A 15,527-nucleotide genomic window follows, 5' to 3' on the forward strand; every position below is an offset into this window, starting at 1 on the left:
GCTTTATACATAATGCCTGAAACAACAAAAAGCTACATCTTAAATATGAATAAACCCTGAAGGTTCCATCCCTCCAGACATTTTTCTCTGCACAAAATAAATAGCTTTCCTTCTGAATGCAAGCCTGCTTTCGCAGAACACTTACCCCTCTGACTGTACATATCTACACACAGGGAAGTTAGCATCCGCTCCGCACCTTGCCAGCCCAGGCATGCAGCCCTGAGACAGTGCGGCTGGGCCTGGTGGGTGTGCCCACTTTCAGGGAGGAGCACAGGAGGTTGCTGTTCAGTGCTGGGATGGGAACGTGGGTGCTGGACAGTTTGTCCTTATTCACGTGAAAAATGGATCAGGGCTGCCTGCCCTTAAGCTAACGAAGCTAACTGTGGCTTCTTAGATTCAGCATCAAAACGGAATTGGCATTAAAAAAACCTAAGTGTGTGCCCCACCCACCCCAGAGTAGAAACTCAGTGGAATCCATGGGTCAGGCGAGGCAGGGAGCCCACACCTTGCTGGGGGGGGGGGGGGGGGCGGGGCCCACGTCCAGAACCAGGCTGGACGCTCACAGTGCTGGGTGTTTCTCATGTGGAGGGGCTGCGCGTGTACGCAAAGAGTTAAGAAAAGGAAGCAGCCAAGGATTGCTCATTAAAAAAACCTTATAGAAATCAGATTGAGAAGTAGAAAGGCGTAGAAACGCGGGCGGGTGGGCCATGGCATGGGGCCTTGGCCAGTGGCAGGCAAGGAGCAGAGGTGGAGGCCGGGCCCTGCAGCCCAGCATGAGGCTTCTTGGGAGCCTGCTATAGACATCATGGGCACTGGGCCTGTGCTGTGCACCAGCCCTGCGACCAGACCCAGCTGCACATGAGGCAGGGGGTGGTGGGCAGCAGTCCAGGGCTGCAGAAAGTAAGATATGGCCTTTCTCTCCTGCTTGCATGTAGATTTGCCACGCTGGGGCCTTCTGTATTGTAAGAAGTCCTGGGTCAGCAAGTACTGAATTTTCATGCATGTCAACAAATCTGTAGCCGTCAGAGATGGCAAGGGGTCTCCACTCAAAAATCAGTGCAAAACCAGTGAGGTTGAACAGTTGAGAAACTGGAGTCAACAGAAAGCAGGCTGGACCCCTGTTGGAGCTGCTCCCAAATGGGAGGGGCCCCAGGGGTGGGGGCGCTAGGGGGAAGGGAGGTGGAGGCTGAGTCTGGCCCACAGCTGGCCCTAGGAGGCTGGGAGCTCTATGCACAGCAGGATGTTCAGGGCGGCCTCCCAGGCCAGGCTAAGTGGGTGTCCTGCCAGCTTCCACACACCCTAAGATGAGGCATGGCTGAGAGGACTGTGGCATGGCTGTATCCCCAAGGGGTCCTGGAACCAGCTCCCAGGCCACAAATGTGCTTGTTCCCAGCTGCCTGCCAGCTTCCAGGCCAGGCCTCCCAGTGGAGCTGGCACCCTGGCCTAGCACCATGGAGACCACAGCGCCATGTAACAGTGCCCTACTTAGGGCCTGTGGCTGCCCCCGGCTCGAGCCGGCCAGTCATGGTACGACCCCAGCAGCTGGCTGCCATGCTCATGCTGCGCTGGCCCCGCAGCTCGCTCTCCGCCTGGCTCTGTGTCCTCTCATGCCGGTGGCTAGGCCCGCTGGGCTGGGCTGAGATGGTGCGGAGTAGGTGGTTCCGGGAGCGCAGGAAGTCACCCTGGCCGGGCAAGCCAAAACTGCCCTTGCGCAGTGCCATGCGGGTGGCGGTGTTGCGGGCTGGCCTTGCGCGATGGTTGTACTTGAGCTGGGCCAGGTGGGCTGCATAGCCATCCGTGATGAACTGTAGGAGCAGTGAAGCAGATGGGTTGTCGGGGGCCCAAGGCTCCTGGAGCTGCCCACCCCAGCCTCTTTGCTCACCTGGCACTGCTGCTGCAGCTTCTTGGTGGGCCGGCCCACAATGTAGATTTGCATGGGGGACAGGCTGATAGAGCTGTACACCGCTACATCCTTCGTGGAGCCATAGGCCGCGTGCACACGCAGATGCAGCTGTGGGAAGGCAGACAAGAGCACACACGGGCCTAGGGTCAGTCCTATTCCTCCCCCTCTCCTCAGACCTCCCTCTCCCCCCATGTACTCCCTTTCCTCTCAGCCCCACCCCAGCCCTGCCCTCTGCTCCCGGCCCCACCTCCGAGATGAGGAGCTTCAGGAAGTTAGCCTTGTGCCTCAGTGGGTCATGCACCAGGCCATCACAGAAGGATACCACGCCATGGGGGAAGTTGTGCTGGGCCAGCCACGCCACCACTCGCTGCTTCTGCATGTCAGGTCGGCCTGTCACGTAGATGATGAGGTAGCCCAAATCCTGCCAGTGCCTGCAGCAAGGGACAGGCCTGAGTGTGTTGTGGCCACCCCTCCCCGCTCCTTGTCCTAACTGCCTCCCAATCAGCACCATGATGGAGCTGGACGATGGTCAAGAGTGTGAGTGACAGCAAGCCTCGGGGGCGTTCACTGGGTGTAAAGACACCTGCTCTTCCCCCCCCCCCACACCTTTTAAGTGCTGTCCTTGAGCTTTTGTGCTCAAGGCTACGGCTCTACCACTTGAGCCACAGCTCTACTTCTGGCTTTTTAGTGGTTAATTGGAGATGAGTCTCACAGACTTTCCTTCCTGGGCTGGGTTAAAGCTGCAATCCTCAGATCTCGGCCTCCTGAGTAGCTGGGATTACAGGGGTGAGCTTGAGCCATGGTGTCTGGCTTCTCATCTTCCTTTTCACCGGAGAACTGAAGTTCATCCAAGGTCACACATCTGGTAAGGGGTGGCCCTGGGATCCAAACTCAGGGCCTTAAGACCTAGGTCCCTCTCCTAGTGCCAACAGGTTTTCCTCCCTCTGGCCTCAGAACCCACCCACCTGTGACAGTTGCACTGTGTGTCTCTAGGCCACTCACCGCACCACGTCCACAGCCCCGGCCCGCACCTTGGGGTCACTGCCCATGATGGACACACTGGCGGCAAAGGAGCCATCGATGCTGAAGACCACAAACTCTGTGCCCTTGGGCAGCACAGTGATGTAGCTGTCGGCAAACGTGTGGTCTCCCCTGGCCATGGGGACAGCTCGTCAGAACCAACCAGAGCCACTCCTCCTGTCCCCAGGAGGCTGGTCCTGCCCTGCTCCACCCGGCCCCCAGAGTTCCATACCTGACCACCATCTTGATGGGGTAGACACCCACCCCCAGGCGATGTGTCTCAGGGATTGTGTAGGAGACACGTCCACTGCTGTTTGTCACCAGTGTGTCCAGGTGCAGCCATTCCCCCGAGGGCGGCTGTGTCATGATGTGCACATCCACCTGGAGCCCAGGCAAGCTGGTCACAGCCAGCCCTGTCCTGGACCCCCCCCCCCCCAGTCCCTGCACCCCAGCCAAGGTCCTCTGTGCTCTCACCTTCTCTCCAGTCAGAGTGACCATGTCCAGGGGCCCATACATGAACCGGCCTGTCACAACCTGAGGGCCATCCTCGTTGGCAACCGCATCGTTGATCCGGTGGTTGGCTGTCACATTCTGGGGAGTGGAGAGTGGCACAGTGGTTAGGGTGGGCATGGAGGTAGCTCCCACTCTCATGGGCCTGAGTAGTGAGCTTGGCCAGCTGGCTCTGGGCCTTGGGCAGGGGAGGAGCATCTCGGGGCTTCCTTGTGTGTGAAATGGGCTCAGAGCTCCGGCCTCTCCCACCACACAGGAGGCTGGAAGAGACGGTGTGCCTCTGCTGCTGGGCTCCTCCTTTGTGACACCAGGCTTCTGATAAGGATTAAATAGGACAGACAGCTGGCAGCCTTGGGGTCTGGGCACCCAAAGGACCCTTACCCGCAGCTTCACGTGGGTCCTCTTGCGCTGCCACTTCTCCCTCGGCTGCGAGGGGGTAAACACGGACACCTCCTTGCCATCCAGCTCCAGTATGCTGGAACTGTCATGCCTCATGACCTGGGGGAGGGGGAACAGGCCGTCTCCCACCTGGGCTGCTATTCCAGCAGACCCCGTGGCCCCAGGGGCTAGCAGTAGGGAGCTGTGAGAGTTTGGGGGGATCCTTTCCAGCCCTCTGTAGTCTGCCAGCAACCTCCAGAGCATACCTGCCCCATGATTGCAATGCCCCCACCAACATTCCCCAAAGTCAACCTACTGTAGCAGGAAGGCTCCCCACCTGTGGTGGCCAGGTGGGTGACAGATGGAGGAGGCCCCTTAGTCCCTGCCTGCAGACGCTACCCAGCCATCTCCCTGCAGGGCCACTAAGGGTCCCCCTGTGAGGTCTGTGGGCCTGGCAGTGGGGTTCCAGCTACCTGTCTCAGCAAGAAAGAGACCACGTCGGTTGACTCCCAGTAGCTGGCGTGGAAGAGGTGGGGCAGGGCCACCGTGGGGAAGGCTGTCAGAGCATCGGGGCAGTACAGGGCATAGTCGATCCGCTTCTGGCCCCACCACTTTGCAGCAACTATTGGAAAGAGGAGCCATGACTGTGCTGGGCTGGGCACCAGCCAGGGGTCCGGTCACTGACCCCTCAGGCCTGTGCACCCCAGACTCATCCTCCCTTCCTTGTACAACCCATGAGAGACAGTAGCTGTGTGGGCAGCAAATGCCAAGATGCCCAGGCAGCCACAGGACCCAGGGCCCGCACAGAGCCCTTGGCTCCTAAGGTCTCCCTGAGGCGTGGGGCAGAGGAGCAGGACAGTTCAGAGGCCAACTCCTCCCAGGTGCTGCTGCTGGGGTGAACCCCTTGCCCCCTGCTTGCTTCAGCTCTCCCTGGCCTCTCCTGTGTTTTCTGACCTCTAGGCCATGAAAAGCATTGCAAAGGAAGGTTGTTGTTGGGTTTTTTGTTGTTGTTGTTTTGGTCTCAATTCTAGAACTGCCAGGAGAGGCCTGCCCACTTCCCCAGCATCTGGGTTGCCTCAGTGTGAGTCAAGAGCCTGAAGCCTGCCAGAGGGACAGTCCTGGACCTCCTGTCACAGTGACAAGGTGTGGGGCATGCCCTGACTGTGGATACAGGAGGTGTCCAGCAGGTGGTGCCTGTTTTATGGTCCTGGTTCACAACCCGTGTGCTCCTTGGTCTTCATCTGGCCTCAATACAATTCCTTGGGGTCTCTCCGGCCCGGCTCTAGCTATCTCTGTGAGGCCTCAGGGGCTGGGGCAGAGGGTAAGGTCTGGCAGTGAGAGGATGTGACATGCTCAGCACAGCAAGTGACCCCGTGTTAGAGAGAGAGAGAGTGCTGTAAGCCGGTACCTTCTCCGACGTCCAAGTCAGGGAGGCAGGGGGCCCTCTCCAGGCTAGGGCTCGCCTGCCTGCCCTGGGGATGAGAGCCAAGGGTGGCTGGGGATGGGAAGGGCAGGGCGAGAAGGGACAGGCGCCTGACACTGGGGGTGTGGCTGAGCGATGAGGGGGCTTCTGAGAAGCAAGAACAAGGGGAACAGCTCAGATACCATGGGATACCATACTACCAGGGGCCAGATTCTCCCCATAAGAAAGACAAAACCAGCCAGAATTATGCCCGTAATCCTGGCTACTCAGGAGGCTGAGATCTGAGGATCACGATTCAAAGCCAGCCCAGGCAGGAAAGTCCATGAGACTCTTTATCTCCAACAAGGGGCTGAGAATATAGCCTAGTGGCAAGAGTGCTTGCCTCATATACATGAAGCCCTGGGTTCGATTCCCCAGCACCACATATATAGAAAACGGCCAGAAGTGGCAAAAAACAAACAAAATAAATAAATAAACTACTCAAGAAAAGCCAGAAGTGGTGTTGTGGCTCAAGTGGTAGAGTACTAGTCTTAAGTAAAGAAGCACAAGAACAGTGCCCAGGCCCTGAGTTCAAGCCCCAGGACTGAGAAAAAACAAAAAACAAAAAAACAAAAAAAACAACCCATTGGACACTGGTGGCTTACACCTACAGTCCTAGCTACTCAGGAGGCTGAAATCTGAGGATCGCGGATCAAAGCCAGTTCCAGGCAGGAAAGACTGTGAGACTCTTAACTCCAATTAACCATCAAAAAGCCAGAAGTTGGGCTGGGGATATAGCCTAGTGGCAAGAGCGCCTGCCTCGGATACACGAGGCCCTAGGTTCAATTCCCCAGCACCACATATACAGAAAACGGCCAGAAGCGGCGCTGTGGCTCAAGTGGCAGAGTGCTAGCCTTGAGCGGGAAGAAGCCAGGGACAGTGCTCAGGCCCTGAGTCCAAGGCCCAGTACTGGCCAAAAAAAAAAAAAAAAAGCCAGAAGTTGGGGGCTGGGGATATGGCCTAGTGGCGAGAGAGCTTGCCTCGTATACATGAGGCCCTGGGTTCGATTCCCCAGCACCACATATACAGAGAACGGCCAGAAGTGGCGGTGTGGCTCAAGTGGCAGAGTGCTAGCCTTGAGCAAAAAAAGGAAGCCAGGGACAGTGCTCAGGCCTTGAGTTCAAGGCCCAGGACTGGCCAAAAAAAAAAAAAAAAAAGCCAGAAGTGTAGCTATGGTAGAGTGCTAGCCTTGAGCAAAAAGAGTTCAGGGACAGCGCCCAGTCCCTGATTTAAGCCCCATGACCAAAAAAGCCTACCAAAACAAAACCCAAAGAAACTAGAAACACTGACACCAGCCTCAGCTCTAGTGCGGCTGCTCCAACTACAGCCCCAAGAACCTGTACCCTGGATTCTGTTTCCAGCTAGTTGGAGCTTCTGAGGTGGGCAGGGCCAAGTGGCAAGAGGGGTTATGGGCCTTTTGGTGTCCCCTCTCCAGCTCCTCCTGAGTGGGGTCCACTTTACCAGCTAGATGCCACTAGCACCGGCTCCCCAAGTGTGGCAATTAGGAATGGCTACAGATATGGCCAGCTGTCCTATGGGTCACAGTTGAGCCCACTGAGACAATGAGAAGGGCACAGGAGTGGTACTCACTCTGGGCAATGCTGGACACTGTGTAGCTCTCAGCCATGCCTGACACTTGGCTGGCAATGCTGATTTCACTGGCTCTGCGGAAGCCACGGCTGGTTGGAACGGTGCCAGGTGATGAAGGAGCCACATGCTCTTGGAAGACCGTGTTGTGGGTCTGGAGTGCATCTGCTACAGGTAGACAGGGACGGAGGTCCAGGTGAGAGAGGCCCAGCCTGGCCCTAGTCCTTCCAGCCCAGAGGGGGACCAGCGTGCTGGGTTCAGCATGCGCCTGGGCTGGGAAGACTAGGGAGGGGGCAGCTCAAGGTAGCAAGAGCCAAAGGTCTGAATGGAGGCAGGGACAAGGAGGGCTGAGGCATGAAAGGATGGACGGACAGACAGTACAGAGACAAGGTAGGGAGGCAAAGCCTGGGATCTTGCCCCCCCTGGCCACCACTTGCCCCGTATGGCTCCTAAGCTGGTCTCCAGCAGTCCCATCCTGCCTTGACTCACAGCTTGCCAGGCAGTACAGCCTGACCTGGGTTTGAGGGACACAAACCACAGCAGCCTTGGCTCTCTAGAAGCCCTTCATATGCTGAGTACAGAGGGGGTCTTCATGCATGGATCAGATTGAGTCAGCTCCTCATGGATATCTGGCACAAAGTTGGGTGCTCAAGCCTCCAGCCAGGCTCATTTGGGTCCTGGCTGAGGTCAGGACTCAGCCCAAGGTGCCGGTCTGGATGGCAGGTGCAGGAGGGGCCTGGCATCCTCAATCCTCAGGGAGTGAGGCTGGCCCTGCCTTCCTCCTTTCCTTCCCTCCACCCCACCCCCACCGTTGTACTGGAGTTTTAAACTCAGGGGCTCAGAGAATCCAACTCCTTGCCTCTCCTAGGTAAGGGGTGGGAGGTGCTGTCAAGGCTTCACCCCATTTCTGGCTTCTGTCAGCCTCAAGAAGATTCAGCACCTGTGGATGTCACTGGCATGCTGCATGACCCTAGCACAGCCTCTCCTCTACCGATCTCTGGACCACTGGTACTCCACGTGCGGTGAGGAGGCACCAAGACCAACTCCCCAGGGTGTTGCACTACCAATGTCCCACAACTCTGAGTGGCCAAAGAGGGCATGGGGGGGGCATAAGGACCAGGGGTCAGCAGCTAAGCAGATGTTGGTCACCATGGAGGGGTACACACACTCAGCACAGCCCGGACTTGGGCGGGGCCCATCTTGCCAGGTGAGCGCGGGAACAGGGATACTGGTTTCCAGGAAGCCATCCCCTTGGGGGAGAGGGGCCAGGGGGCCACCTTCCAGGACCAGCTCAGGGTTTCTCTGCACGGTCTCAACTGGAGGCAGTCAGGGAGAGAACAGAATGGACAAGAACAGACACTCGAGTGGCCGCTGTACACCCACTGACATAGACTCAGGCTCAAGGACCAGGACATGACACGGTGTCAGGTGGGACACGCTGGGGCTCAGGGACAGGCCACTTTAGGGAGGCCCCTCTCACATTCCAGCCCACATCCTCCACTCTGCCCTGTGTCGGGACCAGCTGCCTGGACCCAACTCACAATGTGTACAACTCAACCAGGCCTTCTAGGGTCCTTAGCTGTGTGCCTGCTGGGCGGGAGAACCAGCCCTGGCTGCCCCATGCCACCCGGGGAAGTCCTGACCAGTGTCCTTGGCAGGACAGGAAGAAGTCACTTGAGACTCACTACTGGCTGACCCCACCAGGTATCCACTGGGAACAGGTGTCAGTGCCCAACCCTCCCCTTGGGAAGAGCCCTAAGGGGAGTGGCACTGCCAAGGCCACTCCAGATCCACCTTCCTGGGAGCCTTACCCAGCAGCGAGGAGCAGCCATCCCCTAGCGGGTAGCGCTGGTAGCGGGGGACACTGAGGGGCGGCAGGGCATGGAAGCGCCGTTCCAACAATGGCTCCAGCCGGGAGGCTGATGGGTCCGCAGGGTGGAAGAGGTTGTACACTTGCTGGCAGGCTGGCCGCAGCTGGAACACTGGGAACAGGGGACCCAATACACAGAAAGCAGGTCAGGAGGCCAGGCCTGGGTCCCAGGCTGTCTTTGCCACATCTCTTTCAAATTGGATTTTTTTCTTCAGTGTTGAGGATGGAATCCCATTGCACGTGCTAGACAAGCACCCTATCACTAGCTACATCCTCAACACCTCAATGAAAAAATTTCCTCATTTTTTTCCCCTCCAAAGACCACTCCTAGAATTGTGAGGAAGAGTGTGTGAGGGTCAGGGCACAGGTACGGCTGTGCGCATTCTATCAGACACTGAAGTACATGCTGTGACTCCCCACTTAGTGCAAAAGCTGGAGTTTTCCAGGGCAGCACTCATGGCCCCCTCATTTGCCTGTGGTGGCTGTGGAAGGGTCCCGTGGTAGCCTCTGCACATGTATGAGTCTATGGGACAGTTTTGTCCTGGAAAGCCTGCCTAGCCCCTGGGTCCCTTTAAGGCTATGGTTGTCTTGTGGGAGGGGGATGGTTCAGGGCCAGCATTTTAACCCAGCACCATGGCTCACTTAATGTTGGTGGGTGTTCAGCTAGGCCTTTCAGGGGCTATTCTGGCTACTATGGGCTGCCCAGGCTATTGTGAAGCCAGGAAGGCACTGCACCCAGGAAGACCTGGGATGCCCGGCTTCCCAGCTTCCCTCTTGGAGGGTCTTCCAGCTAGAAACTGGGTCTGTCCCCAGACCCTGACAGCATCTATTCCTGGGTGCTTTGAGAGAAGCAGCAAGTGTGAGACACCAGCAACTGAGCCACTGAAGCAACAGAGGCCAGAAGTCTTTGTGGGTCAGGGAGGTGGAAGGGCTGGGTGTGGCCAAAGCCTCAGTATGCATCCTGAGACCACTACCCAGCTTGTGCACCCCTGCCTGTCCCTATAGGGTTCTCACCGTCCAGGGCAGGGATGACCGTTTTCCTCAAGGCCAGAACCAGCCCCAGTGGACAACCAAACAGGAAGAGGTCAGCAATCTCGAAGTCAAACCTGCCCAGGGCTCCAGCACCATCCAGCATGGTGGAACTGCTGGAGCGGCGGGAGCTGGGCTCGTTCCTCAGGACACTGGCGTGGAGGCTGCAGGGAGACATGCAAATCAAGGGGGCTGCCCCCAGTCTCATGAGAAGACAGCTGCCTAGCACCTGTCAGGACATTTCGGGTGACAGTCACACCGTCAGGAGCCAACTATCTTCAGGACAGCACTGACTGGACTGCACTGCCCACTGTCAGGACAGTGTTTCCCATGTGGCAAGCTGGCCCCTGGCCAGCAAATCAGGTCACTCCTCCCTCTGGTGTGGTACACCCTTTGTTGATCAGCCTGTCCCTGGAGCCTTACCTGGACAGGAAGGCCTGGTGCTGCTGAATGGTGTCCAGCTCATAGGTGGAGGAGTCGCTCCGCTTGCGGGGCAGCTGCTTTTTGGAGTCTTCAGTGCCATCACCGCGGGGGATGTCGATGTTGCTGCGGCTGAGGTGCCGGCTGCTCTCTAGGCTGGAGGCACTGCCACCGCCGCCAGAGCAGTGTGCTGTGTTCACCAGGATGCCCGGGGACAGCAGGTCAGCGTCCTGAAATGGCCCCATGGATGCTCACTGTTGTCTGGCTACTGGACTGTCCAGTCCTACCCTCCTGACTCCAGGCTCACATGGCCACTGCCCATCCACAAGAGTTTGCCCAAACCAGAGGGAAAAAGGGACACTTTTGTCCCCTGTGGCTTAAACCACTGGCCACTTCTTACCAGCCTTCATTCCTGGCCCAGCTGGCCACTCAGGATCTTGATAAATTTCCTTAGGCCACTGGCTACTCTGTGATGGGGGACCAGGGCCTGCCCCTCTCACCTCCCAGGACCAGAGCCCACTCTGTGCAGTGCAGACCTTGGTTGGTGGTCCATGAAACCATGCTGTAGTGGTTCCCCACTCCTATGTTACTACCCTGCCATCTCTGGTCACCTGCCCCAGCAGCTCCTGCCCTTCTCATCCTCTTGGTGGGCGGAGGTTCCTAAGGAATGCTCTCCAACTCCTTTGCACCAGTGTAAACCTTTTCTAACTCCTCACCCCAAGTCCTGGGTGGGCATCCTCCATCCCCCGTGCCTCTCTCAGCCCTCAGGTCATGGCCTGGAGGGGAGCTACTGCAGGGGCTCAGGGGCTTGGATAGTTTGTCAAGTGAACAGAATAAGTGGATCTAGGCTGGGTGATGTCCAAGTCAGCTCTTGAGGTCTTTGCTGGATGCTGCTCAGGGTGCATGCAGCACGGGGCCAAAGTGATAGCTTGGTGGCCTGCAGCAGGCACAGTGGCCACTCTATATGGCCCACAGGAAACTGCAGGCCTTAGTGAAGGTTTGGGCCTTGGTGAAGGTTTGGGCACAATGGAGGGTCCTCCTGCACTGTGCCCACTGCTCAGGTACCTGTACACTGACCACGCTGCCCCGCCGGCTGCTGCTCTGACTCTCCGACACGGGCTGGCTGCTGTAGCATAAGGCATCGAATGCCAGGATGCCCCCAACACAGTCCCCAATCAGGCAGACCTGGAGGCAGGAGGGTCCCATTGAAGGCCACACCCTCCCCCAACATAGTGCCCTATCAGGCAGACCTGGAGGCAGGAAGGGCCCCTTGAAGGCCACACCCTCCCCAACACAGTGCCCAGTCAGGCAGACCTGGAGGCAGGAGGGGTCCAGGGGTCTGGGTGTCCACTCCACTGTGGGTGTTAAAGGGAAAGCACCAGGGGAATACCCCTGGTCCTCTGGCCAGCCCACCCTACAGTCTTCGCCTCTGTAATCCACTCACCTGCCCATTGAAGGTCATGCCCTCCTGGGACTTAAGGAAGTCCCCATAGGCAAGGTTGGCCCGCTGAATCACCGTGGCAACTGCCTCCTGGTACTGAGGTGAGGAAGTAGCCAGCAGGGGCAGGGCAGCTAGGGGGATGTGGTCCTGACTGCTGGACAGACAGCCTTCGTCATGGCCGTAGGGACTCAAGCTAGGGGTGAGAGGCCAGGTCAAGAGAAGGAAGGTGGCCTCAGCCCAACCCAAAGGGCCTTTTTCCCTTGCCTTGGACAGGAAGCTAGAGCTGCCTGTTCCCAAGTGCTCACAGAGATACTCTGGGACCAGGCCCTGGGCAGGTTTAAGGGACCAGGGCTCCTTAGAAGATGGAGGATATCAGCATCCCACTACAAAACTGGAAACTGAAGGTCAACCTTGGGTCCACCCTCCTGGAACTCTGCATAGCAGCTCTGCATAGGTTCTGCTGCCTCCAGGCAGGCAGAGGGTTGGGTGGCAGGACAGGACATCTGGACAGGGGATCCTATACTGGAAGAGCCCCATGATGCTCTAGGGACAGAGGGGAGGACCATGTACTGAGGGCTAGGACAAGTGCCTGTAGGAAAAAGTCACTCACTTGGAGACAAGGGCAAAGGCATCAGCACAGATGGGAGGGCACGGTACCAGGCGGATAGCAAGGTGGCCCAGAGCGCTGGGGTAATGCACACGCATGACTGTGTCGAACACGTTGGCGATGGTGTTGGCATCACCCTGCTTGGAGTTGGGGTCCCCGGAGCCTGTGTCCAGGATGGTGCCTCCATGCAGCACCAGCAGCAGCACATGGATCTTGGAGGGTGGTATGGCCAGTGGCTGGCTCACCTCATCCTGCATGGGCAGGGGTGGGTGTCACTCATGTCCAGAACATTCTTGCTTTGTGTGTGTGTGTGGGGAAGCCTGTCTTGACCCAATTGCTCCCTCTAAAGGCCCTATTTTGTATCTAGCTATGGGGTCTGGGGTTTGCTGCCTAGGCTCCTTGGGGTCCCTGCAGAGACTAGATGTTAGTGGAGAACGGTGGAAGGGACACAAGGGAGGGTCTATTTCTCCAAAAGCACCAGCTCCACTTTCTTCATGGCCCAGGTAGTAGTTTCTGCTTAGGGTCCCCGCTGCAGAGAGAACAGCGTAGGGGTGGGGTAGGCTGCCCAGTATGCTTCTGGACATGGATTATCTTGGCCTGAGCAGTCAAGGCCATCACTGACTCAGAGCCTGGCTCTGAATTCTTCTAAGAACTCCTTGGACCATAGCCCTGCTATTCCTGAATTCTCTAAGACCAAGTTTCCCAAGTGCAGAGACACCTTGACAGAGGCAGGGCCTAAGGTCTCTTCAGGGAGGGCAGCACCAGCTGTCTGTCTGATTAGAGGGTCCTAACACCTTCTTACTGGCCAGGTCTATTTGTAAGGTCTAACTGGGACCCCAGAATGACATCCAGGGATTATCTTCAGAGAAGAAGTGATAGGAGAGGAGAGACCCAGGGACTGAGCTAGCATCACTCTGGACACACTGAATGTCAGCACCAAGCCAGACTCGATCACAGAGGCCCAGGCTCTCCCAAACAGCCAAACTCAGGCCATGGTCCTATTCCCAGGACCCTCCCACTAGCTCCAATGTGAGCTTCATGTGACATGGGGGGAGGTACCTGAGGAGGGGCACTGAGGAGTACATGATATGTCAGGTATGTCCACAGTGTGAGTGTGGGATGGGGAAGGTTACTCACAGAGACCAGTTGTAGGTCAGGATCAATAGAGGGCCCGCCCAAGAGTGACTGGCCTGGTTAGAGGAATGGCTGGACAGCCCCACTAGGCTCGTGCGACAAGAATGTTCTCTCCAATACTGAAGGCCAAAGTCTATGGCTGCCTGCCTGTACCCAGGTTAGGGAGCTAGTCCAAAGGCACCGAGTCATCTAAGGATAAGCGGGTCTGTGCTTCGGGGCCAAGAGAATGCTGCACACACTGTCAGGCTGGACTCTGCACGGAATTTTACCTGCCCTGAGCCATGAGGGAACAGAGCCCATGTGTGCCATGGGCCAGCTCTGGAGAGCCAGGGTGCCCCCATCAGTGTCTCCGTAAAGCTGTCCTCCTTCCACAAGGGAAGGTTCTAGTTTGAGGATTATTGCCAGCAGGGGGGTCTGACTTGGATGGTGGTGGCCCAGAATCATGCTGGGCTCCAAATGCACATCCCGAGGCAGAGCCCAGCCCTGGGCCCCTCATGCCCTTCCCGCCGGGGCAGTCAGAGCTGTGTGCAACTGCTTTAGCCACTAAGCAGCAACTTGAAATCACTCCCTTCTTCTATCTGCCCTTCCAGAAAAGCCCACTGAGACCTCAGACCTCAAAACAGAAAACCCCAGGAGTGGAGAGTGGTGTGGATTCTCCTCCCCAGATCTTACCAAGGGAACTGAGTCCCCACAGAGATGCCATTTCCACCTTAAGCTTCTTGGGGCCATGGCAGTGTGGTGACCACAGTATGGCTCCTGACCCCGGGGCAAACAGCTCTGACCACCGGCAGGTGAAGGAAGGGGTGTGAGCGCCAGCAAAGAACCCCGAGTGGACACAAGCTCCACAAAGACAGCTTTATTGATACACTGAGCTCTGCCTGACTCCATGTGCCACCTTGAAGGCCATGCCACATCACTTCTGCCTAGATGGCTTTTGTGTCCTCTCCTTCCGTCTTTTTATCTTCAGGGACAACAGACAGGCTGGGCATAGGCACAAGGTGAAGATCTTATTTTTCATCTGGAATTTATAAGTTTCTCATTTCACTTTCCCACAAGTGGAGCTTGGTCAAGATCTTCCATGAGAGCTATCTGCTGTCCCTGTTTCTCAGAGAGAGAGGCTGGCAAATCCTCCCTAGAAAGGCAGTGAGCAAAGGGTAGGGTGGGCCCCTCCAGCCAGTGCCTGGGGGCATAGATGTGATGCTCTGGTGCAGTTCTGTACTCCTCTGTGCAGTTCTGTACTCCTCTATGCCTTGCCCCTCCTTGCAGCCTCAGGCAGCACAACCCTAGTCTGTAGCACCCAGTGGGCACCTACCTCAATGATGTTCAGCTGCTCCACACTGGAGGCCACCCTGAACTCAGGGCCACTCTGGCGGTACAGACTGTCTGCAAAACAGAAGTCACAGTCTGAGCTGAGGTGTAGCAGGGCAGCCTGGTCCAAGCCTGTGACTATGGTAAGAGGAGCTCAGGGCTCAGGGGTCCCCTTAAACCCATCACTATGCACTGAGTTGGTTACCCTGTGTGTCCTCTGCATCCCACACCTCCCTAGCTGGTCACCGTGTGTGTCCTCTGGCTCTGGGTACCCCATACCCCCAAGTTGGTCACCCCATGTGTCCTCTGGCTCTGGGTACCCCGCACCCCCGAGTTGGTCACCTGTGTGTCCTCTGGCTCTGGGTACCCCACACCCCCAAGTTGGTCACCCTGTGTGTCCTCTGGCTCTGGGTACTCCACACCCCCAAGTTGGTCACCCTGTGTGTCCTCTGGCTCTGGGCTCTCCACTTTGTCCACGAGATCGTTGGAGCTCCACTTGGTGATATCCTTGGGGAACATCTCCTCCGAGTCAGACAGGTCCTCTGGGAGGAGAGGCCTTCATTGAGGTTGGGAGCCATGCAGGGACCTGTGCTTCCCAGTCCCACGTGCCCTGTATGCTGGGTTCTGTTCTCCCTTCCCTAGGAGGATGGTCATACAGCCCACACACAACTGACCCTTTTTTTTTAAAGTTGTGGTAACACACACATATTATTAAAAATGACCTTTTAAACTATTTTAATGTGGCAGTGGGTACATTCACAGTGCTGTGCCACAGCTGCCACTCCCCAACTGTGGAATGTTTTTGTTAGCCACAGGGGAACCTCCACCTATGAACAGCCAGTCACTCTCTGCCTTGGC

At 57.1% G+C, this 15,527-nt stretch overlaps 1 protein-coding gene across 11 annotated transcripts in view; it reads right to left on the bottom strand.

The window, feature by feature from the left end:
- Nucleotides 1-635: 635 nt before the first annotated feature.
- The window catches only part of Pitpnm2 (phosphatidylinositol transfer protein membrane associated 2), a 114,537-nt gene continuing 99,645 nt past the window's right edge, over nucleotides 636-15,527 (bottom strand). For 2 of the 11 annotated variants that reach the window (XM_048343055.1, XM_048343056.1), the window contains exons 9-26: nucleotides 15,107-15,211; nucleotides 14,674-14,744; nucleotides 12,231-12,478; nucleotides 11,624-11,813; nucleotides 11,245-11,364; nucleotides 10,183-10,409; nucleotides 9,745-9,923; nucleotides 8,672-8,842; nucleotides 8,027-8,176; nucleotides 6,864-7,028; nucleotides 5,220-5,381; nucleotides 4,285-4,433; nucleotides 3,398-3,931; nucleotides 3,156-3,304; nucleotides 2,906-3,055; nucleotides 2,151-2,334; nucleotides 1,883-2,011; nucleotides 636-1,805 (exon numbers count right to left, since the gene is read on the bottom strand). In XM_048343055.1, the coding sequence (XP_048199012.1) occupies nucleotides 1,482-1,805; nucleotides 1,883-2,011; nucleotides 2,151-2,334; nucleotides 2,906-3,055; nucleotides 3,156-3,304; nucleotides 3,398-3,931; nucleotides 4,285-4,433; nucleotides 5,220-5,381; nucleotides 6,864-7,028; nucleotides 8,027-8,176; nucleotides 8,672-8,842; nucleotides 9,745-9,923; nucleotides 10,183-10,409; nucleotides 11,245-11,364; nucleotides 11,624-11,813; nucleotides 12,231-12,478; nucleotides 14,674-14,744; nucleotides 15,107-15,211 (3,407 nt within the window). In that variant the 3' untranslated portion in view covers nucleotides 636-1,481. Of the gene's footprint in view, nucleotides 1,806-1,882; nucleotides 2,012-2,150; nucleotides 2,335-2,905; nucleotides 3,056-3,155; nucleotides 3,305-3,397; nucleotides 3,932-4,284; nucleotides 4,434-5,219; nucleotides 5,382-6,863; nucleotides 7,029-8,026; nucleotides 8,177-8,671; nucleotides 8,843-9,744; nucleotides 9,924-10,182; nucleotides 10,410-11,244; nucleotides 11,365-11,623; nucleotides 11,814-12,230; nucleotides 12,479-14,202; nucleotides 14,380-14,673; nucleotides 14,745-15,106; nucleotides 15,212-15,527 lie in introns of those variants that run through there. The other 9 variants (XM_048343061.1, XM_048343057.1, XM_048343062.1 and 6 more) reach the window with 9 other exon arrangements.

Source organism: Perognathus longimembris, chromosome 3 (assembly GCF_023159225.1).
Source record: "Perognathus longimembris pacificus isolate PPM17 chromosome 3, ASM2315922v1, whole genome shotgun sequence".
Taxonomy (NCBI): domain Eukaryota; kingdom Metazoa; phylum Chordata; class Mammalia; order Rodentia; family Heteromyidae; genus Perognathus; species Perognathus longimembris.